At 44.0% G+C, this 26,234-nt stretch overlaps 1 protein-coding gene across 2 annotated transcripts in view; it reads left to right on the top strand.

The window, feature by feature from the left end:
* The first annotated feature begins 4,200 nt into the window (after positions 1 to 4,200).
* Positions 4,201 to 26,234, top strand: part of mbpb (myelin basic protein b) — a 107,635-nt gene continuing 85,601 nt past the window's right edge. Inside the window, exon 1 of one of the 2 annotated variants that reach the window (XM_042332587.1) lies at positions 4,201 to 4,239. In XM_042332587.1, coding sequence (XP_042188521.1) covers positions 4,216 to 4,239 — 24 coding nt within the window. In that variant the 5' untranslated portion in view covers positions 4,201 to 4,215. Of the gene's footprint in view, positions 4,240 to 22,584; positions 22,633 to 26,234 lie in introns of those variants that run through there. The other variant, XM_042332588.1, reaches the window with a different exon arrangement.

Here is a 26,234-nt window from a genome sequence, read left to right as displayed (position 1 = left end):
GTTTTTACTTTTGATGAAAGTAATACCTTTCTATTCTACTAAGTTTTTGGTAATCCTTCCCCTCCCCCTCCGCATCCTCTTCAGCTGCACCCCCAACCCCTCCCCCACCCACTTGAGTGCACAGGCAGCTGTGTATAAAAGTGCTTCATCCTGGAGATTAGTGGTTAGAGCACTTGTCTCACAAGCAAGAGGACCTGCATTCGATTCCCAGGCAAGGCGAAACGTTGGGCAAGTTTCCTTACTCCACAAGTCTCTATTTACCTGGTAGTAAGTCGGATCCCGGTTGTTAGTTGATTGTCGGATCGCTTTTCCGGGGGTAATAATTCCTTTTTAAAAAAAATTTGGTCACTCAATCCACGACTGTTTGTGGGATACTGCTATATGCAATTGGCTGCTGCGTTTCGCCCACAAAATATACAGTCAATTTATTTTACAATGCATTCTGTGAAGCGCTTTGAGACACCTTCAAGACGTGATAAGGCGCTATTTCAAATGTAAGGATTATTACTATTATTATCCTGAAATTAAACCTGCAATATAAATGTAAATTGATATTGTTGTTACAGTATATACAATTACTGTTAGTGTAAAATTACAGTTACTATATTTGTAACAAAACTGAAAGCGAAGTTATATAATTGTGATATCTCCAGGCAACAAGAAACATGTTAGGCCAACCTGCTAGAAGCCCGATCCAACACAAGGTACTTCTGGAGTGGAATTCTAGCCAAAGGGAATATAATTAAGAAATACCAACAATTAAAACCTAGGGGTGTTCCTGCATTCTATCAGGCTTTTGATTTTTAAATTTACACCAGGTGGAGAGATTGAAAGTGAGCATTTGTTTGTTGTCAGTGTATGACAAAGGATCAGAAGTAACCCACTTTGACCTGCTTTACAACACTATTAAGATTGGCAAGGTCAGTCAAATTAAAAACACGAGACAGAGAGATTCAAAGATACAGAAAGTATAATAGTCTCTGATTAATTTAGCCCCTCCTCTTTTTAAGGGCATCCAGCTCTTATTACTATCTGAGGATAACAACAACAACTTGCATTTATATAGTGCCCCTCACACAGGGTAGCGTCCCAGACGGCAGTGGCAGAGCACATCGCCAAGCCAGGGGAGGGAGTGGGGAGGAGGTGACTGTAAGCACACTCGAAGAGGAAGCTTCTTCAGGCACGATCTGAAGATGGGTAAGGAAGGGGCAAGGTGGAGGGATAGAGGAAGATTGTTCGAGAGTTTCAGGCCATAGTGGCTGAAAGTGCAGCCACTGATGGTGGAACAGAGGGCACGAGGATGGGGGTGGGAGGAAAAACAGTTTGAAGAGACAAAGTGAAGAGGTTTGTTAGGTAGGACTCGAACTAGGCCAGTGCAATCCCACTAAGGTGGATGAAGGAGGAGAGGCAGTGAATGAGGATGGCATGGTCGACTGTGTCAAACATGGCAGAGAGGTCTGGAAGGACGAGGTCACACAGAGAGAGAGGACATTGTTTGTGACCTTGACTAGCCTTGTTTCTGTGCTACAGGCAGGGCGGAAACCAGACTGGAGGGGTTTCAGGAGGGAGTGAAGGGAGAGGCGAGAGAAAAGCTGGTTAGCGACAATGCGTTCCAGAGCTTTGTCAAGGAAGGGCAGGTTGGAAATGGAACAGTAATTTCTAAGGTTGGAAAGGTCAAGAGTGTTTCTTTTAATGAGGGGAGTGATGCCAACGATTTTCAGGGGGAGAGGAATAGAGCCTGAGGAGAGCAACTGGTTGACTGTGTCGGCCAGCAGTGGGAGAGGAAGAGGAGTTGAGTGACCAGAAACTAGATGGGGAGGGGGTCAAGGCAGCAGGTGGTGGGCTTCATCTGGGAGATGGTAGTTGAGAGGGAGGGGGGAGTAATTGGGTCAAAGGAGTGGGGGTGGGGGGGTGGTAGGGGCCGTGGCGAAGGAGGGGTTGGTATAGATGGTCTGGAGGGTGCGGAAGGGAACATAGGAGAGGAGGATGCAGACAAGCGGATGTTTTTGATCTTTGACACAAAGAAGTCGAGAACCTCTTCACACTTGGCATCGGAGGTGAGGATGGAGGCAGCTTGGGGCGGTGCGGGAAGGAGGTGATGGATGGTGGAGAACAGTGCCTTTGAGTTGTTTTTAGCTTCCGCAATTTTTTTAAGTAAAAGACAGTTTTGGCCTGCGAGAGGGAGAGGCGATAGGTGCAGAGATGCTTGAGCCCCAGCTGGCGGTGGATTGTGAGGCCGGATTTATGCAAACTGCACGCTTGAGCATCCGGGTTTGCATTTTGAGGGAGCGGAATGTGCGTCAAATGGACATTCACCTGTAAAATGCACACGCACTACACTTTGCAATATATTCTGTGAACAACAACAACAAAATGATACTTATAGAGCACCTTTCACGTCAGGTGGACGTCCCAAAGCGCTGAACAGTCAGGTGTTGGAGCCCGAGAATGGGGGAGGAGTGGTGTGGAGGTGAGGGAAGGCCGAGAGGTGTGAGGGAGACCAAAGGCATGGTCGAAGAGAAGTGTCTTGAGACCGGCCTTGATGGAGGCAAAGGAGGAAGCGAGGCGAAGGGACCATGGGATGGAGTTTTAGAGTGGGGGCAGTGTGAAGCACTTTGAGACATCTCAAACACATAATAAGGTGCTTTATCAAATGCGAGGATTATTAGGATTATTATAGGTGCTGTATCAAATGCCGGGATTATGATTATTATCTATTATTATTACAACAACAAGATTACATTTTTTAGCGCCTTTCATGTTGGAAGGACGTCCCAAGGCACTGGATAGAGTACAGCATTTCAGACCCGAGCTGGGATTGGGGGTGTAAGGGAGGGGAGGGGAAGGGGGGGTGGCCGATGACATGGTCGAAGAGGAGGGTCTTGAGGCGGGTCTTGAAGGAGGCTAAGGAGGGGGTGAGGCGGAGTAACTGGGGGATGGAATTCCAGAGGTTGAGGGCAGAGTGGCTAAAGGCTCTCCCACCAATGGTGGGGCGGGTGGGTCGGGGGACGTAGAGCAGGCCGGAGCCGGCTGAGCGGAAGGAACAGGCGGGTTGGTAGGGGATTAGGAGGTCTCAGAGGTAGGGTGGGTTGAGACTATGGAGGGCTTTGTATGTGAGGACCAGGATCTTGAACTGGATCCTCTGAAGGATAGGGAGCCAGTGGAGTCGGGCGAGAGTGGGGGAGATGGGGTCACGAAGTTTGGTGCGGGAGAGGACACGGGCTGCAGAGTTCTGGATTATTTGCAGCCTGTGGAGGGAGGAGTTGGGAAGGCCAACAAGTAGGGTGTTGGCATAGTCGAGCCTGGAGGTGATGAAGGCATGAACAAGAGTTTCAACGGCCTGAGGTAGTGGCGGAGTCGGACGATGTTACGGAGGTGAGGGAAGGCAGAGCGGGTCATGGCTTGAATGTGGGGAAGAAAAGGACAGTTGAGGGTCGAACAAGACGCCTACGTTCCTGACTGGCGGTGAGTTGAAGTGTGCAACCGTGGAGGTTGATGCTGCCAGAGCCTGAGGTGCTGAGGCGCTGGTGTGAGCCAATCAGGAGGGCCTCAGTCTTGTTCACATTCAACTGTAGGAAGTTTGCCCTCATCCTGGACTTGATGTCCGACAGTCAGTCTGTCAGGACAGCAGTGGTCCTGGAGTTGAGAGTGGAGGCCGAAAGATAAGAGTTGGGTGTCATCCGCATACACGCGGAAGTTGTTCGTTAACATTATTATTAACGTTATTATTCTTTAACATTCAAACGTTCTTCCCGTTCCATTCTCAAAGCAAGAAGCGGACGGCGTGAGAGCTGCTTCGGACCACCGCAGTGTCAGGTCAGTCCCCCGAAACCCTTGGCAAAGGCTGCTTTCCGGGAAAATTGTCCCGACACGTCGTCGGGAGTCGCAGAGTGGATGCAAAAGGCAACCGATGGAGCAAAGAGAAGTTTGGCAGAGGTTGCAAAGCTGTTCGCTGTCTTCTTCACCCATTGGCTGTGGTGCATTAATAGCCATCCCCACCCATCTCTCTCACACTACAGTACCTTTGATAAAAACAGGAAGCGGTGGAGCATTGCACACCAGCAAATGAAACTACTGTAGTGGAACCAACCGATCTTCCACTCCACGGACAGACTATCCCCCCCCCCCCCTCCTCCTCCTCCCCCCCCACCTATTACCGGGGGATAACCTCTGCAAATCAACTGAAATCGAACACGAGGCGTCTCGAGGTGTTTGATGCATCCACTCACGGCTCAGAACGTGTGAGTAAGGAAATTCACCCATTTCAACATCCTTTGGCAATGCAATGGGGAAGAGACCGCACCGCACCGCACCGCGGCTTCTCCCTCTCCTGTGCAGCGGCACAAAGAGGGAGAGGGGGAGAGGGAGAGGGGGGGAGAGAGGGAGAGTGAGGGAGAGGGGGAGAGGGGAGGGAGAGGGAGGGAGGGAGGGAGTGAGAGGGAGGGGGTTGAGAGGGAATCGGTTCCTCTGTTGGATGTTGTCTCTTGAGCAGCGGTTCCTCCTCTGATCTCCGAGTGTAGTTGTTATTTTTTTCGGTGGAGGAGGAACGATAGTACATTGTATTGTGGACGTTTTCCGATCTGACCTGTGTTGGTGGGGGTGGGGGGGGCGGGGGGGGGCGCGGGGAGCGGGTGGTGGGGGGGTGCGGGGTGGGGGCGGGAGGGGGGAGCGGGTGGTGGGGGTTTGGGCGAAAGGCTCTGTGGCGATCGCTCGCGCTGACACTGAAACCAGATGTTGCGTTACTGTATCGTGTGTCAGTGGGTGTGTGTTTGTGTGTGTCAGTGGGTGTGTGTTTTTGGTGTGTGTGTGTCAGTGTGTGTGTGTGTGTGTGTGGTGTGTGTGTGTCAGTGGGTGTGTGTTTGTGGTGTGTGTTTGTCAGTGGGTGTGTGTGTGTGTGTGTCAATGGGTGTGTGTGTGTGTGTGTCAGTGGGTGTGTGTGTGTGTGTGTGTGTCAGTGTGTGTGTGTGTGTCAGTGTGTGTGTGTGTGTGTCAGTGCGTGTGTGTGTGTGGTGTGTGTGTCAGTGTGTGTGTGTGTCAGTGCGTGTGTGTGTGTCAGTGTGTGTGTGTGTGTGTCAGTGTGTGTCAGTGTGTGTGTGTGTGTCAGTGGGTGTGTGTGTGTGTCAGTGGGTGTGTGCGTGTGTCAGTGGGTGTGTGTGTGTGCGTGTGTCAGTGTGTGTGTGTGTCAGTGTGTGTGGTGTGTGTCTGTGTGTCTGTGTGTGTGTGTCAATGGGTGTGTGTTTGTGTGTCAGTGGGTGTGTGTGTGTGTGTCAGTGGGTGTGTGTTTTTGGTGTGTGTGTGTCAGTGTGTGTGTGTGTGTCAGTGGGTGTGTGTTTGTGGTGTGTGTTTGTCAGTGGGTGTGTGTGTGTGTGTGTCAATGGGTGTGTGTGTGTGTGTGTCAGTGGGTGTGTTTGTCAGTGGGTGTGTGTGTGTGTCAGTGGGTGTGTTTGTCAGTGGGTGTGTGTGTGTGTGTGTCAATGGGTGTGTGTGTGTGTGTGTCAGTGGGTGTGTTTGTCAGTGGGTGTGTGTGTGTGTGTGTCAATGGGTGTGTGGTGTGTGTGTGTCAGTGGGTGTGTGTGTCAGTGGGTGTGTGTGTGTGTCAGTGGGTGTGCGTTTGTGGTGTGTGTGTCAGTGGGTGTGTGTGTGTGTGTCAGTGGGTGTGTTTGTGGTGTGTGTGTGTGTGTCAGTGGGTGTGTTTGTGGTGTGTGTGTGTCAGTGTGTGTGTGTGTGTGTGGTGTGTGTGTGTGTCAGTGTGTGTGTTTGTGGTGTGTGTGGTGTGTGTGTGTCAGTGTGTGTGTGTGTTTGTGGTGTGTGTGTGTGTCATTGTGTGTGTGTTTGTGGTGTGTGTGTGTGTCAGTGGGTGTGTTTGTGGTGTGTGTGTGTGTGTTTGGTGTGTGTGTGTCAGTGGGTGTGTTTGTGGTGTGTGTGTGTGTCAGTGGGTGTGTTTGTGGTGTGTGGTGTGTGTGTGTGTCAGTGGGTGTGTTTGTGGTGTGTGTGTGTGTGTTTGTGGTGTGTGTGTGTGTCTGTGTTTGTGGTGTGTGTGTGTGTTTGGTGTGTGTGTGTCAGTGGGTGTGTTTGTGGTGTGTGTGTGTGTCAGTGGGTGTGTTTGTGGTGTGTGTGTGTGTGTGTGTGGTGTGTGTGTGTGTGTGTGTGTGTTTGTGGTGTGTGTGGTGTGTGTGTGTCAGTGTGTGTGTGTGTGTGTGGTGTGTGTGTGTGTGTCAGTGTGTGTGTGTGTGTGTGTGGTGTGTGTGTGTGTGTGGTGTGTGTGTGTCAGTGTGTGTGTTTGTGGTGTGTGTGTGTGTGTTTCAGTGTGTGGTGTGTGTGTGTGTGTGTGTGTGTGTGGTGTGTGTGTGGTGTGTGTGTGTGTGTGTCAGTGGGTGTGTTTGTGGTGTGTTTGTGGTGTGTGTGGTGTGTGTGGTGTGTGTGTGTGTCAGTGGGGTGTGTTTGTGGTGTGTGTGTTTGTGGTGTGTGTGTGTGTTTGTGGTGTGTGTGTATGTGTGTGTGTCAGTGTGTGTGTTTGTGGTGTGTGTGTCAGTGGGTGTGTGTGTGTGTGTTTGTGATGTGTGTGTCAGTGGGTGTGTGTGTGTGTGTGTGGTGTGTGTGTGTGTTTGTGGTGTGTGTGTGTGTGTCAGTGGGTGTGTTTGTGGTGTGTGTGTGTGGTGTGTGTCAGTGGGTGTGTTTGTGGTGTGTGTGTGTGGTGTGTGTGTGTGTGTCAGTGGGTGTGTGTGTGTGTGTGTCAGTGGGTGTGTGTGTGTGGTGTGTGTGTGTGTGGTGTGTGTGTGTATTTGTGGTGTGTGTGTGTGTGTCAGTGGGTGTGTTTGTGGTGTGGTGTGTGGTGTGTGTCAGTGGGTGTGTTTGTGGTGTGTGTGTGTGGTGTGTGTGTGTGTGTCAGTGTGTGTGTTTGTGGTGTGTGTGTGTGTGTCAGTGTGTGTGTCAGTGGGTGTGGTGTGTGTGTGTGTCAGTGGGTGTGTGTGTGTGTGTGGTGTGTGTCAGTGTGTGGTGTGTGTGTGTGGTGTGTGTGTGTGCATGTTTGTGATGTGTGTGTCAGTGGGTGTGTGTGTGTGTGTGTGTGTGTGTGTGTGTGTGCTGTGTGTGGTGTGTGTGTGTGGTGTGTGTGTGTCAGTGGGTGTGTGTGTCAGTGGGTGTGTGTGTGTGTTTGTGATGTGCTTGTGAGCTGGACATGGCACAATCTGAAGGCACTGAAAACAAACCTCAGACACAAGACGGTACAGGGTGACCCTGTCTGCCCCCGAGAGGTTGGCTGCTCACTGCCGCTGTTGGAGCAGCCTCTCTGTGTTATTTATCGTTGTGTCCAGGGAAAGCCCTTTGGGTTTGGGGGTTAAAATATAATCTGCCTTTCTGATTCGGCTTCCGGGTTTGATATGGCGCTTTGTCGTGCGGAGTGAACCACAAACTTCTGCTCACTCGCTTCACTCACTTCACCGCTTTTCTCTCCAAAGACCATCCCTTGTCCTTTCACACCAGAGCCAGCACCTGTGCTCTGCTCAGGGACCCCCCCCGTCCCCTCCACTCCCCACTCCACATTCCATACATACACAAACATTGCTCAGAACAGGGGCTTTCTCTTCCCTGTCTCCCCCCCCCCAGTGGTTGTAGATGTGCAAGCTCAGCCTTTCTTTCTCTCCTCCTCCACTCCCTTTTCGTTGCTCTTTTCTGCTGAAATTCCTTAAAGGTAGCTGGAAAGTAGCTGACGAGCGAATTACCTGGGCTTGTGTGTGAATCACTAGGTAGGGCCGGAGCTCCTGAAGGTAAATTCCTTTCACAGAGGCTGATGAATGTATATCTCAGCACATCTAGTGATAGTGGGTGGGGGGGGGGGGCGGTGCTGTATTAACTCCACCATGATATTGCCAGCTGTCAGTCAAGGTTTTTATTTGATTTGGGGAGTAATTGAGCATTTTATTTGTTGAGGGAAGGGAAGGGAGCTATTGAAGATCATCAGGTATCAGCTTGGCTCAGTTTGTAGCACTCTTGAGTCAAAAGATTGTGCGTTCAAGATCCACATTTGAGCTCATAATCTGATTCCAGGCAGACACTCTCCAGTCCAGTGTTGTGGGGAAAAGTGCTGTTCTTCAGATGAACTGTGAAATCGAAGTCTTGTCTGCCTGTTCAGGTGGACGTTAAAGATCCCACAGCACAATTTGAAAAGAGAGGCGAGTTTGTGGGACATTTCTTTGTGCAAAATTGTAGCTGCTACATTCTCCTACAAATACAGTCACAACACAAAACAGAAAACTCTATGAAGTGCTTTGAGACATATCAACAGGCTAAGGCATTTTATCAAAATGCAAGGATTGTTATTTTGTATTTTGGGGGGTGCAGGGAAGTTATTGAAAACTACTACAGTACTGACCTATCTATTGTAACAACATTAGTCACTTCCCAGAATAACACCTTTGACACAGGATGAATGGCTGAAAGTACTTCATAAAGGCAATGGGGATAACTGAACAGGAAGTAACTTTTAGGCCAAAGGCAATACCAAAGAGATATTTTTAAGAGGAATTTGGAATTTTTATTTGGGGGGTTTGATTCTGGGTTTACTAACCTCATTCTGTATCTTAATTAGCATAGTTCTTCAATTACCCCCCCCACCCCCACCCCCACCACCACACGCACGCACTCCTTCGGCACAGTGGTTGGCTCCCAAGATTTCTGTGTTCCATTTTTTGTCTTCAATTGTAGAGAACTCTGATTTTGAGCTGCTAAAAATAGGATAGGATATTGGCTTAACTCCAGCAAAAGGCTGTGCAGTAATACTGAAAAGCAGCTTCTGTCAGACAGTATTTGAGGTCCACTACCATGTAGTGTGAATCCTTGATGGTGGACAATCTTGGATTGTCTTGGATTATCAAGAACAATCTTGAAAAGAGGCTTAGCACCAAACCATTGTGGCAAAGTCTGGGAGGAAATTGATTACTCCCAAATCTGAGGATAATTAAAGATGAATTTGCATTGTCTTTTTGACCTATCGTCAAACCATTCCTGGTTTGAGGAACTATGGGTGACCAGCTTGATGCTGTGATGGGGGCTGGTAGGGTAGGTGTTTCAGAAGTATGAGATCAGATGGGGCGAAGGACCTTCTTCATTCCAAACCGATCTTGTGATCTTGTAATAATTTTGATGGGGATACATTAAGACTTAAGAGTATTATTTTTAAGAGTATTATTTTTCACAGGGATTGTTGCACTTTGGTAAATTGTGTGAATGTGGTAAGGTTACATCAGGTGGTATGACAAGTCAGTCAATCAAAGTGAGTTTACCAAACAACCTGAACTGAGTATTAAAGGCTAGCAAGGGTGACAGTGGTGGAGGGAGGGGAAGTGATTTATGTAGCCTTGTTGCCAGAAACCTCCACGGACTCCTCACACAGAGCTTTTATCAAGTGACTAACATGCTCAGTTAAGGAAATGAAGCAAGGCATTGGCCATTTTTCCCTTTACACATAGTCGTGCATCATTCTGTTCACTGTATGCCATGACACACACATACTGGAGAACAAAGGAATTTCCCCCAATTCCCAGCCTTTTAATGAAAAAGACAATTTAAAGTTAAAAAATCTTGTAAACTTTTTATTGTGTGATCACACCTCCCTTTAAATATGTAGCAGGATGTCATGAATCCTTGGCACTTATAATAATAAGAATTTTTGCATTTGCGTGCAATCAGCTCGGTGTTAATATTACTCATTATCTTCACAGTTACATGTGCACACTAACATTTTCACAAGGGGAGCAATTCACTTATACAGTGGCAAAGCCTCATAGTTCACAAGGAATTGATCAGTGCATTTAGAATTCCACATAATGTTTTTAATGTTAATTGACATGGGGCCTATGTGTTACCAATTACAAATGCCAATATGACAACAAGGAGTAGAACTAATATATAAAGATTTCAAAGAGTTGGAATCATGGGTAACTTTCCATTTAGCACTTTGTATAGACATTTAGGTGTTCGCATACAAATTACAGTCCTTACACTTTGCAGTATATAACTTGAAGTGTTTTGACATGTCCTCCTAATGTGAAAGACATTATATTAAATGTAAGGATTCTCATTATTATTATTGTAACAGTTCAATTGTGCCAAGATTAGTGCTTATGTCCACCTTCAAGTCAGTTCCTCCACGTCACAACAGAACAAAAAGATTAAGGTTGCAGACTTTGATATCTCGTTCCAAGTTACATTGATAAATAATTTGTTGATAAATCAATAAATACATTGACTTTAATCAACCTGCTTCCCCCCCTGCCCTCCACCCTCCCCAATCCCGACCTCCAGCTCAGGTCCGAAACTCTGACTGTCCAGTGCCTTGGGACATCCTCACGACATGAAAGATGCTATACAAATGTAATTTTGTTGTTGTTGATAAAAAACAAAGTATTCTCAGTGTTCCTTCACTTTGTGTTTTCTATAAGGTCATATCATTAAAAGCTTCCTCTTGCTGCCAAGGAATGCTTTCTTCTGACAAGTTAGGTTATAGCAGAACATAAACATTTATGCTTGGCATTGATGGATGGAAATGAAATTGATTCACTAAGGCCTGTCTCGAATGGATGGCTTTATTGCTAGCTCACAGTATCAGCCATGATGATCTGATGCTCTGAATCATTTTCTGCCACCATCTGAAAGGAGGAATCAACATTTTGCCGATAAGCTGCTTCTCTCTGTCACGTTTGTCACAAACAAAGTTAGATACGAACATTTCTTTACTTTGCATCCATCATAGGTAGCACAGGCTCCAGATGTTTATGCAACAGGTAGGAAATTATTAGAAATCTTCCCCACATCATTTTGTTTTCAGACGTCCTCTCAAAGCTCTTCTCAGGTTTTACTGTAAAGTGTAATAATTGTGTATTTGTAGGCGAATACTGAAGCCAATTTGCACTCAGCAGTGTCTCACAAATAGCCATGAAGTGAATGATCAATTTGTCTGGGAATTTTTGGCAGTACACTGGGAGAAACTCCCTCCTCTTTTCAAATGCCATGGGATGTTTAATGTATATCTCCAGAACATCCCATCCAAAGGATGGCAATACAGAACTCCCACAGCACTGCCCTGGAGTGTCAGCCTGGACCATAAGTTCAAAGTCTCAACATGTGGCTTGAACCCACAACCTTCTGAACCAGAGATGAGAATGCCACCAACTGAGCCAGGTTAGCACTGATTTCTCTAGGTATTGAAAGCATCTATCTGTAGGGTGAGAGGTTGGATTTTACTGCAGAAATGTAGAATTTGCGGGACAAATGTAAAGTGAATTCTAGATCCTTGATCTCACCTTTAAATCCCCCCCAAGGCCTCAACTACCCTAGCTCTGTGACCTCCTACAACTCTACCAACCCAGCACTCCCTTTGTTCAGCGAACCCAAGGCTACTTCATGTCTCCCTCCCTATTCACCCCACTTATAACAAGCAAGCTATCAACCATTCTACCCTTGCTCTCTGACACCCCATGCCAGAGTCCAACCGACTCACTCCCTCCCTCCCCATGTTCAAAACCAGCCTCAAGATGTACCAGTTTGACTGCTTCATCCAATTCAGCTCCCAGCCCCCGACTCCAGAACAACAACAACAACTTGCATTTATATAGTGACTTCAGTGCTCAGCCAGCAGTGTGAAGCACTTTGAGACATTTTCTCGATGTGAAGGGTGCCATATAAATGTAAATTGTATTGTAAACATTACTATTGTAAATAATTGTGTGAAGCATCAACACTCACTATGAATGTGTACACAATCTGTCCGTGAGATAAGGAAATGTGCCATAACTCTCAATTGAATACAGCCAACAGACAATTACATGATCTTGGTCTCCCCTTCAGATCTCAGGCTTTGCTGCGCTTTCTTCACAGTACTAATGCCACCATTGGCAGCTCAGCTTCCAATTCTACACCCCTAACCTCTGGAACTCCCTGCCTCAATCCCTCCGTCTTGCACCTCTCCATATGTCTTTAACTCCCCCTTAAAACAACAACAACAACAACAAATTACATTTGTATAGTGCCTTTCAAGTCGGGAGGATGTCCCAAGCCACTGTCAGGGATTTTTGCCCCAAGCAGGGGTTTGGGATCAGGAGGGGTAGAGGGCTGGGAAGGAGGGGTAAGAGAATGACCGAAGGCATGGACAGAGAGGAGGGTCTTGAGTCATGCCTTGAAGGAGGCAAGGGAATATACGGTCAATTCACTTTACAGTCTATTCTGTGAAGCGCTTTGAGACGTCGAGAAGAAGTGAAAAGCGCTATATCAAATGCAAGGATAATTATTATATTATTTTTATAAGGGAGGGAGTAAGGCCAAGGGAAGTTGGGATGGAGTTCCAATGGGTGGGGGCAGAAAGGCTGAAGGCCAGACCGCCGATGGTGGGGCACAGGACATGCAGCAGGCTGGATTCTGCTGAGCGTAGAGCGTGGACAGATCTATCTCTTTGTCTGTGCCTATGGTCGCCTTCCCCCCCGTGCCCCAGCTACTAAAGCACTTTGAGACTTCCTTCTATGTGAAGGGTTCTGAATACATGCAAATTGTTACAGTACAATTTACATTTATATAGTTTATATAGTTGTTGCAATTACTTTACACCATGGCTGTAGCTGAGCTCCATAGAGAGCTTGTGAAACAAACAAAATAATCCATGTATTTTTGCCAAGTCTAACCTATCATTGTTTTGGTCTATTTTGGGGGCACTGGAGGTTATCAGAGGGAAGGTGGATTAGATCTTTATCAGGTTTGTTGATACGCCTCCCCATTCCTTTCCATCTGCCCGTAATTAAGTACAACAGTCTCAGTGTTCAGAGCTGGTGTGCCTGCACGCAAGAAGCCAAGATTAAAAAAATAAATCAGCCAGTGTTTGAAAGAGAAAACGTGGTTTAGAATTGACGTCTTCATCACAAACTAATCTTGCCTGATTTGTTAAGCCTATTATTGTTCCCTCACTGTTGATTGAACCACTGTGATTCTCTTCCACTCTGCATTTTCTGCACTGACTTTTTACTCTTCCACTAATAATAATTTTTGCATTTGTTATTGCGTCTTCTTGATAGTTTTAGGACTTTATCTTTGCATCATTTTCTTCCAGATCTGGCTTTAAACCCAACTTGGGTACCATGTGCAATGTCTTTATCACTTTTGCCCAAATTTCATCCTCGTAGATTGTATTTATGTACTGACAGCAGGATTATGTTCCTGAGCTTCCTCGCGTGCAGGAGCTTGACTTCATTATTTTCAGGCTTAAAAATGACTAAACCCCAATACATTGGGGGCCAGTTTGTGGTATTACATAACAGCATTTCGGAAATACTAGGAACTTGATCCCATTTATTTTTTTCTTTACTACACTGCTATCTTTCAGTATATTTCCTGACAAATACACAGTCATTTACAAAAACAGTCTTTTCTATGAAACACTTTGAGATGTTTAGAAGTGATAAGGTGCTCCATCAAATTCAAGCATTATTATAGCTTGCCCACTAAACATACTGTTGATTCATTTTGCAGTGTATTCTGTGAAGCGCTTTGAGACTTCTCGAAGATGTGATAAGGCTCTCTATCAAATGCAAGGATTATTATTATTATATTATTATTTGTGACTTCTGCTATTGAACTATTCCGCATAGTGCTTTACCTGAGTCTAATGAGGATGTGTGTTTGTTTTTTAATTCTTGTTCAGTGCAGAATTTGCTGATGTTTCAATAATAGCACTGTCTTAATACCTTTTCCACCTGCTCATCCATATGAAAGCAGTTATTATTGTTAACATCACAGCCAATTCACCTCCTGGAAAGATTGTAACATAGTTGATAAGAGATGACTCTGCCCTCCAATTAGACAGAGAATAAAACCCTTGTATTTCATATAATACAACAACAACAACAAGATTCCATTTATAAAGCGCCTTTCACGTCAGGAGGACGTCCCAATACCTTTCACATTGGGAGGATGTCTCAATTTGCTTCACAGGAATTGGTTTTAGGCGTAGTGACTGTGAATTTTTGCAGAAGAGGTTTAAATTAGAGGTTTAAATAAACCCAGAACAATACTTTCAGGTGCACCAAGACTGTAAAACAAGCGAATAGATGTTTCTATCTGCAAAGGGAAATTTCAGGATGGACACCAGTACGTTTTTCTTTACCCAGAGGATAATTAACAGAGTTACCAGAGAGGGTAGGTAAGGCCAGAACATTGGACCCATTGTAAAAAACACAGTTTGATGCTGTGATTGTGGAGGGGATACAGTTGGCTGGGTATACTGGACGGGTGAGATCATCTGAACCTTTACTGTCATTTTTCAGTATATTCCAGTATATTTTTCTTTACCCAGAGGGTAATTAACCACTGGGACAAGAGACATGGTAACATGCTGCTGTCTGAATAACAGTATGAATATACTGGTTGCCTTGTTTCGTCTAACCACAAAATGATGGAACAGTCTCTCTCGAGTGACTGTTGAAACACTTGTTTTTGATGATCTGCTGTTTGGGCAAAAACAGAAGAAGCATTGATCTTCACTAAAGAAAAGCTTTTTTATTGTCACTTGGGTATTTAATATAGTTTTCCTTATGACCTCTGGTGTGTTTGAAAGAAAGTAATAAAACATTCTCCTTCTGTGTATCCACATTGTCAACCCAGACACAAACGTTTAAGGAGGCTTCAAACCTTGTTCAGCAGCCTTTGATATGATGAAGCTGGACAGCAGTAACAAATTCCCTTTATACAGCACCTTTCACATTTTCCCAAGGCACTGGACAGTCGAGGGTTTGGACTCCAGCGAGGAGTTGGATTTGGGGCGTGGGGGCCAAGGGAGGTGGGGTGGGAATATATTGGAAGGCCTGTTCCAAGAGGAAGATCTTGAGATGGACTTTTAAGGAGGTGAGGGAAGGGCCAGACGAAGGGACTCTAGGATGGAGTTTCAGAGAGTTGGGCAGATATGCTGAAGGCCCACTTACCGATTGTGGGGCAGGCAGGCGGGGGACATGAAGCAGACCAGTGCTTGCCGAGTGGGGGGAGCAGGCGGGTTAGTAAGATTTTAGAAGGTCATAGGGTGAGGCAAGACATAAGGGATTTAAACAGTTTTTACTCCATCAAATAAACAGATTGGACTGGTCTATGGTTGTGAAAACATATTTTTATTTACTACTAGTATTTTAGTCAAATAGGACATCCAAGTCACTCACATCTAGATGTTCAATGTGTCACTAGCACATACAATATGTTTCCAGTTACACTACGTGTGTATGCATGCATGGTTAAACATTCTATTATATGTAACCGTTTTATAAATCTTCTCCACATAGCAAAACACAAGATTGATGATGCTCTGCAGTATCATTGCTGCTGCCGTGTAAGTTAAAATAAACTGCTGCATCTCAAATTCTCCGCGGAATTTTTCACAGAGCTGTGCTGGTGCAAAAACTAGAAGATCCATATACACCCAGCGTAAGAGATAATAATAATATAATAATAATCCTTGGATTTGATATAGCGCTTTTCACGTCTTATAGACGTCCCAAAGCGCGTCACAGAATATACTGTAAAGTGAATTGACTGTATATTTCTGGGCGAACGCGGCAGCCAATTGCGCACAGCAGTGTCCCACAAACAGTCGTGGATTGAAAATGACCAATTTATTTTTGTTTTGTTTTGGAGGGATTATTATTAGGCGTGTGGAGTAAGGAAACTTGCCCAAGGTTTCGCTCTGCCTGGAATTGAACTCAGGTCTCTCACTTGCAAAGCAAGTGCTCTAACCACTGAGCTACAGGACTCCTGTAAAGAGGAGAGCTTGGTGTTGATAAGTTATTGTTTCTTAGTAGTTTGGATATGAATAGCAATTTACAAGTATACAGCTTCTTTCACATTGGGAGAATGTTTCAAAGACTGAGTGCAAACCTGAGCTGGGAGTGAGATGTGGGGAGTGTAGGGGGAGGTGACTGAAGTTACGGTCACAGGAATAGGCCTTTAAGCAGGTTTTGAAAGTTAAGAGGGAGAGTGAGAGGCAGATGGATTTCGGAAGAGAACTCCAGAGAGTTGGGGCAAAGTGGCTGATTGAGACATTAAGCAGGCTACAGTAGGTGGATCAGAGGAGTGGCCAGGAGTAGAGGTGTGGGAGGCAACAGCATAGGGTGAAGAAAGGCTTTGGAAGCGGTGGAAGGAGATTGTAAATCTTTTCTTATGAGATATAGAGCCAGTCGAACAGGGCAGCGGAGCCTGTGGCTCTGTGGGGGGTGCAGAGGTACTGATGGAAGAGGGCGATGTTGTGGAGATGGAGGAAAATAAAGATGATCAGAGTCTGGGTGAAAGGCCTAAACAACAACAGCAAATTACATTTGAATTGCGCCTTTCATGTCAGAAGGACATCCAACTAAAGTACAGTTGAGAGGCGAACAAACCACCGGGTTCCACACAGGCTCTGTGAGTCGGAGTTAGCAATCACCACTAATCTCTAGAACTCAGCTCCTTCTTTATCTGTATTTACATCCTACTTGAAAACCTACCTCTTCGACTGCTCCTATGGTCACCTCCCCTTCTCCCTTGCTCAGTGTCGAACTCCATCACAGCATTGCAAAAGAGACGTTATCCAACACAAAGGGCGATATATAATTGTATAGATGCTGTTGCTATATGGAGTTTTGCTCCATGATTTATTTGCGGTGTTTTGTGTACCTTTGTTGCTTCCTGTCTCATTCCTGGAGGTAGGGCCGGAAGAAAGCTCAAATATAATTTTTAAACGAAATGCAACATTGCCAATAGAATATTACACACTGCAATTCAACATAATTCATTGTGTGAAGTATATTGAGATGTTTTTAATTGATAAGGGCACTGTAACAAATGGAATTGTTGTACACATGATAAGAGTGTTGACTTGCTCTGGGGTACGATTCCACAACTACTGGTCACCCTCTTCTTTATTGGTCATTTAAATGGTGTGTGTGTATGTTAGCAGGCTATGTGACTGTGAGCATCAAAATTGAGCCAGGATATTGATGACAACAGGATGACTTAAGTGGTAGTGACAAGTTAAGCCAGGGTCAAGATATCATGAGTTTACTGGATTTGCATCTGATGACTGAATAGCAAACTGTCTCTGTCCCTCTCCCTACCAGCTTGCCTCAACGTTATATGACGTAGCAAGTGGAGGAAAGAATGTGGAACATGATACCACATGTACAGACTGTAAAGCTCCCTTTTCTATGTTGTGTGGTGAAATACATTTTTGTATGATGTGAAAATCAAATTCTGCTCTGTGTCTACCAGTGTTAATTAAGCTTAGCAACACCCAACCAGTGACATCATTTCTTAATGGGTACATCATTACAAACAACTACACAACATGGGAAGCTGAGCGTTTTCGACGGTGCTTTTTGATGGTATAATTTTAAAAGAGATATTGAGAGGGACACTTCGTATATTCTGAAATGAATACAACTTCACAGGGTTTTTTCGATTGTTTAATCATGTTCCTTTGCAGTTTCTCTGGACTAAATGAATCAACAAGCTCACTGACAAAGAGAGAATCATGAATGGTGTTCCATTGCACGTGGAGTAAGCGATATAATGAGATTTAAATTATTATTTAAGAAAATTTTTTTCAGGTCTTATATTATCCCTGGAATCCACTAATCGACTAACAACCAGGTTTCCACTTACTGTTAGGTAAGCTGAGGCGTGTGGAGTAAAAGGAAATTTGCCTAATGTTTCTTGCAATGCGAGTGCTCTGACCAACATGCTACAGTATTCCACAATCAGGCTTTATTTGAAAATGCAAATGCGTTTTATTAAAAAACAAATTCCACCTTTTTATTTTCTATTAGAAATTTGCCTATCAGAAAACATAATGAAAGGCATGTTATTTCTTTTCCTGATTTCCCTTTCTCAAATATAGCCAAATATCCATGAATGTGAATACGATTTGGAGAACAGTACGAGCATTTATGCATTTATATAACAAATAAGATTGGCAATTCTGTATTTTAAAAAGCCTAGCGGTCAGTAAAATACTCACCGGTGCTTTGGAATTGCTATAATCTTAACCATGTGAATTGAGTGTCAGCCTAGCTCAGTTGGGAGCTAGGTTCAGCTACAGTCTGGTTCAGACAGTTGTGGGTTCCATCCACACACCAAGACCTTGACTTCATAGTCTAGGAGGCTGACACTAATACAGTGCTGGGTGTGTGCTGTATTATCGGAAGTGTTGTAAGCCAAAGTGCTGACTGCCATTTCGGATGTAAAAAAGTGCTCAGAGACGCTGTCCTGGGTGAACAACAACATCAACTTGCATTTATATAGCGCCCTTCACCCAGGATAGAGTCCCGGAGTGAGTGTTGTAAAAGATTCCATGGCACAGTTCAAAAAAGTGAAGTAAGTTTCTCCCAGTGTCCTCCTACCTGACAATTGGTTATTCAATTCAGGGCTGTTTGTGGGACATTGGCTGTGCCAAGTTGGCTGCTGCATTTGCCTACAATTTGCAGTCACTGCACTTTACTGTAAATCCTGTGAAGTAGATTTCAACCCGGACTAATGGGGAGAGAATTTCCACCTTAGTGTAATTGCAACGCCGATACAGGGATTTTTCAAAACAGGTCCCGACATTGTAACTGTTTGAATCCCACAAGCAGAAGATAGTGAATAAGTTTATCTTCTGCTCATAGGTTTTAAACAATCTGAATTAAAATTGATATCTGTGGCCACTGTGAAGGCCAGCAGGACAGTGAGGCTGCCCAGCATTGGTGTTGCCTTGCACCAGGAGAGTTCGGAGTTGGGAGTCCTGCCGGCCCAAGGAAGTTTTAAAAAATCTACAATGTTCAACATTGATGTTGGATCTGTTTTATTGTGGCAGTAGATTAACTCTTACATTAAGAATAGATCAATTTCTAATGGGCCAGGCCAGAATTCCAACATTGATCTTCTATAATGGCTCTTGGACTGAGCGTGGTTGCATGTTTTTAAAAATCCCATTTGACTCTTGGCATTGATGCATATGAGCCAAATTGCAGTTTGATTACTGTCTAGTTGAGATACACTTTCAGCATAATAACATCATAAATTTATTTTCAATGATTTGTTCTAAAGTATTGTAGATGAGACAGATTACCAAGTTATAAGCCACTCTCTCCATTGAGCCCTGCCTGATACATCTAAGCTGATTGTATTGATGGCTTTGAAATGTAAACAAGCAGAAGTTAATTTGCTAGGTTCTGTTTATTGATCTCATGACGTTGATTGCAGCAATTCCTCTTTGAATCAATGACATGAAATAATGGGTTTTGTGTAGTATGTTATGCAATGACTTAAGATGGGCAAAACAAGTTTCAAATCTGATTGAGTAGCCATAGAAGACTAAATTTTATACTAATAATCACAAATTCTCTACGAAGTCTACCAGGGATACACATTTTACTCATGGTCTGTAATATTCCCTAAAGCAATGCTTTGTTTAGTGGCAGAAGCATCCATGCACATCACCAGAATAAGTACAAGCAAGATCATTTTAATGCAAGCTTTCATGTCAGTATACCGGCATTTCTTCAGGCTCCTGGAAAGAAAGTGACCTCCAGGCACAGTGCAAATAAGCAGGTCATTATCTTGCCAGTTGTCAGATGAGTTGCACGGAAGAGTGCTTTCAGTAAAATGGCACCAGAGGCCATTAGGAATGCCTTACCCTCTGGCTCTGTAAGGTTGTAAAACTGTGCATTGATTGAAATTAGCAAAATTCCATACCGCTTCTACTCCACTCATTGACAGAGTATCCTTCCTGAACACCCACCCTACCATCTTTCCTTCACAACACAATACAACACAAATTTACATTTATTTACATTTTTACTACAGTGGTTGAGGCAATGACAGTAGGTAAAACCTAAATTCCATAACAGAAACTTGTGAGCTTCATGTACACTCTTGTCTCCTTGCTCTTCAACACACAGCATGCTTCAAGTATCTTTGCAAACAGGATGATGCGGAATGGGTGCTAATGGGCCTGTGTTTAATTACACCTGCACTTCATTAACAAGTGGGAAGGATTTGATGTTTATATCAGGAATTAATGGATTTATTGCAGATGTCCATCCAACTGGATCTGATTGTGTGTTAACGACTATCTCTTCTCTGCAAATATGTTTTGGATTCAATATGAATTGCAATCTCCAAAATAGTGTATTGATTTACGTTATGATCCACTTAACTGGTCCTGATCACTTTGTCATATCTCGCCTACACTTTTCATAGTTCAGTGTCATAATCAAAAACTGGCCTCTAGTTTAGAGAATTGAGTGGCAACGTCCCAGAGCAGCATGAAGGAATACTGCTGATATTGTATTGGTGTGGTAAGCAACTTTGACTACAACAACAACAACAACAACAAGATTCCATTTATAAAGCGCCTTTCACGTCAGGAGGACGTCCCAAGGCGCTGCACAGTTGGGTCATGACCCGAGCAGGGGGGAAATGGTCAGGGGAGGGGAGGGAGCGAGGAGGGGGGAAATGGTCAGGGTGAGGGGAGGGATGGGAGGGAGCGAGAAGGGGGAAGAGAGTCGAGAGGGGAGCTGAAGGCTCGGTCAAAGAGAAAGGTTTTGACTATCGGTCAATCTGCTCTACAACAGTCTCCAACCCTATTGTATTACGTCAATGCAAGCTGGCTATATCTGTTTAAGTTCGGTTGTTTTCAGACTGCACTCTTTGGAATGGCTTACAGCTGATGAAACTACACACGCTTCTCCAGCAGAGTCTGAGATCCCAATACTGTGGGTGTAAAAGGGAACTGATGCTTGTCCATTCTTGCTAGAAATTGTTACATCCTCCTGTACTTTTTCACAGTCTCCCAAATAGCAATTAGCTCAAGGGTAAACTCAATGGACCTGGATGAAGTGTAATTCAACTGTGTATAAAAATAATAATGCTTCATTAATTCATTTGAACTGCACTAATGCAGATGGCATAATAACACATATTATTTTGCAGTTCAAATTTTACAAAAGAACTCAGTGTAGGGACCTCATGTAGGAGTAAATCAGCACTCTCTCCTTTGAGTCAGAAGGTTGTGGGTTCAAACACCACATCAGGAGTTGGAATCACATTGTCTAAGATGACACTCCAATGCAGTGCAGGGGATGTGTTGCATTGTAGGAGTGCTGTCCTTCAGATGAGATGTTAAACCAAGGTCCTGTCTCCTTGTTCAGGTGGGTGTTAATGATCCCAGGGTACTATTCGAAAAGCGAAGGGAGTTTCTCGGGGTGTCCCCCAAATAAAATTGGTCACTTACTCCATTGCTATGTGTGGGACATTTCTGTGTGCAGCTGGCTGTCACGTTTCCTTCACAAAATACACAGCCAATCCACCTTACAATATATCCTGTGAAGCGCTTTGAGATCTCCTGACGAAGTGAAAGGTATTATATCAAATGCAAGGAACATTTTGTAAAAAAAATTCTTAATTATTATTCTCATTATTATTATCATAAACTGAAAATCCAATTGCCGACAGTGGGACAAGTGGAGTGGGGGCCATGAAGCAGGCCAATGATCGCTGAGTGGAGGGAGCTGCCACATAAGTAGGGTTTGAGGAGGTCGCAGAGATAGGGTGGGGCAAGACCATGGAGAGATTTAAAGGTTAGGATGAGGATCTTGAACGCAATATGCTTGGGGATGAGGAGCCAGTGGAGCCACACGAAACTGGGGATGATAGGCTCCCAGAGACTAAGGCGGGAAAGAACACAAGCTGCAGAGTTCTGGATATTCTGGAGCATGTGGAGGGAAGAGGTGGGTAGTCCACCTAACAGAGAATTGGCATAATTGAGCCTGGACACGATAAAAGTGTGGATTAGGGTCTTGGTGGCTCGAGGGGAGAGGTAGTGTAGTGGCGGGTAATGTTATGGAGGTGGGGAAAAGCTCAGCGGGTCAGAGCACAAATGTGAGATTTAAAGGACAGTTGAGAGTCGAACATTCAGTCGAACAATTGAACAACACACTGAGGTTTCACACAGGCTCCGTGAGGTGGAATGTGCATCCACCAAAAGAAGCAGAGGGGAGGTTAGAAGAAATTTTTTCACTCAGCGAGTTGTTCGAATTTGGAGTGATCTGCCTGAAAGGATAGTGAAGTCCGATTCGATAACAGCTTTTAAGAGAGAACTGGGTAGGTATCTGGGGAAGACGGGTTTGCAGGGTTATGGGGAGAAAGCTGGTGATTGGGGTTAGTGAAAATGACTTGTTCTGTCAAAGAGCCGGCACAGACTCGATGGGCCGAATGGCCTCCTTCTGTGCCGTAACATTCTATGAATCTATGAATCTAAGTAGTTTGAAGCTGTCAGCACTTGTGGTGAGAAGATGCTGACAGGAGCCAAACAGTAGAGCTTCTGTCATGTCGATGTTTAACTAAAGAAAGTTAGAGCTCATCCAGGATTGATGTCCGACTAGTAGTCGGTCAGGACAGCAGTGGTCCTGGAATCAAAGGTGGAGGCAAACCGATAGAGTGGGGTGTAATCTGCATACATGTGGAAGTTAGCCTGATGTTTTCAGATGATATCGGGAGCATGTTGACATTAAAAAGGAGAGGACTGAGGACACAGACCTGTGTGGGGACGGGAGGAGAAGCTATTTGAAGAGACAAAGTGGAGACGTTGGATAGGTAAGAGTGAAAACAGACAGCATCAAGCTGTTTTTAAATCAATCAATGGGCTACACAGGATTTACTGTAAAGTGTGGTGACTGTGTTTGGAGGTAAACACATCTTCACTCCAAATTTAGTTTAATAATGCAGCTAGTGGCGAGAAGCGAAATCTAGATAGGGAATTATATGTTTACCAGATAAGCAAACATTTGAGACACTTCATTATTTTGTCTTTTTATAATCTGAATGCCTGGAACACTGTCTCGCTACATCTTATTTGCTGTTTTGAAAAATAAAATTTTAAGAACATTATGAAAAATCGAGTTAGATCTTGATTTTATTTTTCTTCAACTAATCCACAATTAGTTCACAGACTTTGAAACCTTTTCTGTCCCACCCCCCCCCACTGAGTATTGCATTTAGATTAACAGAGGCACGATCCTAGCTGCTCAGTGGATGTGCTAGATCATTGAGGTTTATGGATTAATAAAAATGAAAACAAAATAGGATACTTATTTTCTTATAGGTCTAGTTGGAGGCCATTCATCATAAAAGTATAGCATTTGAGTGGTGGGAGAGGGTGGGTTAATGCACATGCACCATTCGGGTAAACCTCTGGCTGCAAAACTGACTCTGTGATAGCAAATTAAAAGTAGATTGATGGCTAATCTATATGAGTGTTTATTTCGTTCATTTGCACTGTGGATCTGAAAGTTTAATATTGTTGGTAGTCCGATGCAATTTACATTTATTCACAACAGAAGGACATCTCAAAGCACTTGTATGCCTCTGTTAGCAGTGGGAAGGTTGGATGCTGGTTCTTAGTGCTGCTATTCCTATTTAAAGCAAAGCAATCTGATGGCCCATTTTCAGTTCTAACCCTGGGTATTTGGTTCTTGGAAGTATATGCATCTGCCCTTTTTTTTTCAAACTGTGATTTCCACATCTTGGATGTTCAAACAACAGACAACATTTTCTGAAGAGAAGTGAAGGTAATTTTCTGGTGAATTGACATTGGAGCATGTATCGTTACTTAGAATCTATTGCGATTAATTATTGTTAAAATAAAGTTTAAAAATCTTCCTGAATTCAGGTACTTTAAGTGATCACTTAATTATGGCAGCTTGCTAAAGCTGCTTTGCAATTGAATGTCTAATTGGTAAAAAGGTTGAATATGTCAAACTTTGGGGATGGGTGGGTAAAGCATTATCAGTCTCCCATCTGGAGGACACATTAAATTGCTTTCTAAGTTTTACTGTAAAATGTAGTGAGTGTATTTTGTAGACAGCCGTGATATCAAATTTGCGCACAGCATCGCCCCACAAACAGCCATGAAGTGAATGATCAAATTTTATTGGGGGGGGAGGTACTCGGAGCCACAACCTTCTGACTCAGAGGTGAGAGCACCACCAACTGAGCCAGGCTGACAAATTGTGGGGAACCTGTTTTTAGACTGATCTCCATTGTTGTAGGAGAGAGTAAAATTAGTACCACAGAGTCCACATCACTTTTTGGTGATCTCTTGTTTGTTGACTTGAGTTTCTGTTGGCTCAAGCTTCTCGGTACTTGTAGTTGGAAGGATTCCAGGGCGAAAGAGCAGAGGTCAGCACAATGGAGACAAGCACCAGTTTGAACATGACAAGAAATTTGCAGATGGTTAACAGATTGTAACTGTATATAAAAAAAAGTTGTTGTATTATAACTTGCAAATAATAATTTGCAGTCACTGTATTAGTTGTGGAAGAATAATTCTACTTTGGTTTTAGTCTTATTCAGCTAAGTTATTAATTTGATTGCTGCCACAAAATGATTAGTATTTGAGACTATTTATGTGCCATATCAGGGTCTAATTCACGGTATTCGTGGTGTAATTCTTTAATAAAGAATCAAAGTCACGCAATGGGGATCTTTCTGTTTGGCGTGGAGGGCGCTATATAAATCCAAGTTGTTGTTGTTATATCAGCGCCAGCACAAAGCACCCTCAGATCAGCAGAAATTCTTTAAGAAATAGGATTCTTTAAGAAATAAAGCAAATTTGATCCTTTTTTTATTTCTCTCACCACACACATACTCTCTGTCTGGCTTTAACTATTTTGGTCACATTTGATGGTATTAGCCCACGACTAATTTCCCAGAATTTCCCAATTTTACAAGACTCATTCCCACAATTCCTCATGACCTGTTGTTAGATTATTAATACTCTTTTTTATTGTTGTTGAGAAATTGTGGAGGAGTGAAACTGAGGACTTAAAAACCATTGCATTTGTCAAGGGTTACAGGGAAATGAATAATGCTGAGTGAATTCCAGTTAACCTTTATGTTGCTATGGACACCCCAGTGTGGCGAGGGGGGTGGAAAGAAGAGGGAGATGCTGTGGGTTTATATACAGCAGTAATTTTTTAGAGCTTTAACAAATCGTTTACCTTCCGATGGTTAATCTAGAGGCTGGATAAAATTTCTGATCACTGTTGCCAGTAACATGAGCAGTTACTTTTGCATTACTTGAGACAATGACATATTGGATCTTGATTGAGTTTCAGGTGCTGCTCCATTGGAGACTACTAGTTTGAGCTGTACTGTAGATGTGTGTAAATACAGTTATTTGATTATATTGTTTGATATGAATAGTCTGGTGTCCAGCCACATAAATGTTGATTACTTTGTATCCTATTTGTAGGGTTAACATGTTGAGGTGTATCAAGACTGTTCACCAGACTAACCAGTGGTTTGCAAATACCAAAGAATAGAATATTTAAAGAGATCTGTTGAAATGAGTCAAAAACTGAGCGAGATTTCAACCTACTTCTTCAGGTGTAGCACCTCCAGCACACAGCAGCTGCTGCCTTGTTTTGAAGAAACACTTCTTTTATCTGGCTCTTTTAACATTTTACAGTTTGCAAATCCAAAAACCTTATTAATTACCTCTTTCTTCCCTCCCCCATTAATCTGTTATGTGTATGTATTTATCCCTCTTCTTTCTCTCACTCTCTTTGTGCATGTTTGACTCTTTATGTAACTCTCCCTGAAGAGTTGAAGCACTTAATGAATCTCTCACAGCCTCAGGCCTCACCTCCCCAGAGACTCAGTGCTTGGAATTCACTGCTAACCTGTTTGACAACATGTGCTTTTGTTGTGCTTTATTAGAATACATTGTCTGAATTCCTGCACCTATACCCACAGAGCTGTGCAGTGTGACACAAATAGCCTATTTAGTCTGTAGGACTACCTTTTTACTACCCTATTGTTGGTCCTTGACTACGATCATCTTCTCCCATCTCCAGAATAAGGCTCAGTCTGCCTTTGCCTTCCCTCCCTCCCCACACAGCCTAAACTATCTTTCATGCTTTCTCAAATGCTTTTCTCATAAGCTAACTCCCCACAAGTTCATCCATAACTCTGTAGTCAGTATCCTCTCCTCTGCTAGACACCACATGCCCAACATCCCTGTCTTAGCCTGCTTCCTCTCCCCTAGCAGATCAAGATCCTCACGCAAAACGTCAAATACTTCCATATTCCTGCCCCACCCTACTCTTGTCCACGCCTTTGTCACTTCCCGGCTGGACTATTCCAATGCCCTCCTCACTGAGCTCCCCAGCTCCACAATACACAAAATAACAACA

Source organism: Callorhinchus milii, unplaced genomic scaffold (assembly GCF_018977255.1).
Source record: "Callorhinchus milii isolate IMCB2004 unplaced genomic scaffold, IMCB_Cmil_1.0 Scaffold2, whole genome shotgun sequence".
NCBI classification, from domain to species: domain Eukaryota; kingdom Metazoa; phylum Chordata; class Chondrichthyes; order Chimaeriformes; family Callorhinchidae; genus Callorhinchus; species Callorhinchus milii.
The sequence above is the reverse complement of the archived record's forward strand: the minus strand, read 5'-3'. Positions and strand labels throughout refer to the sequence as shown.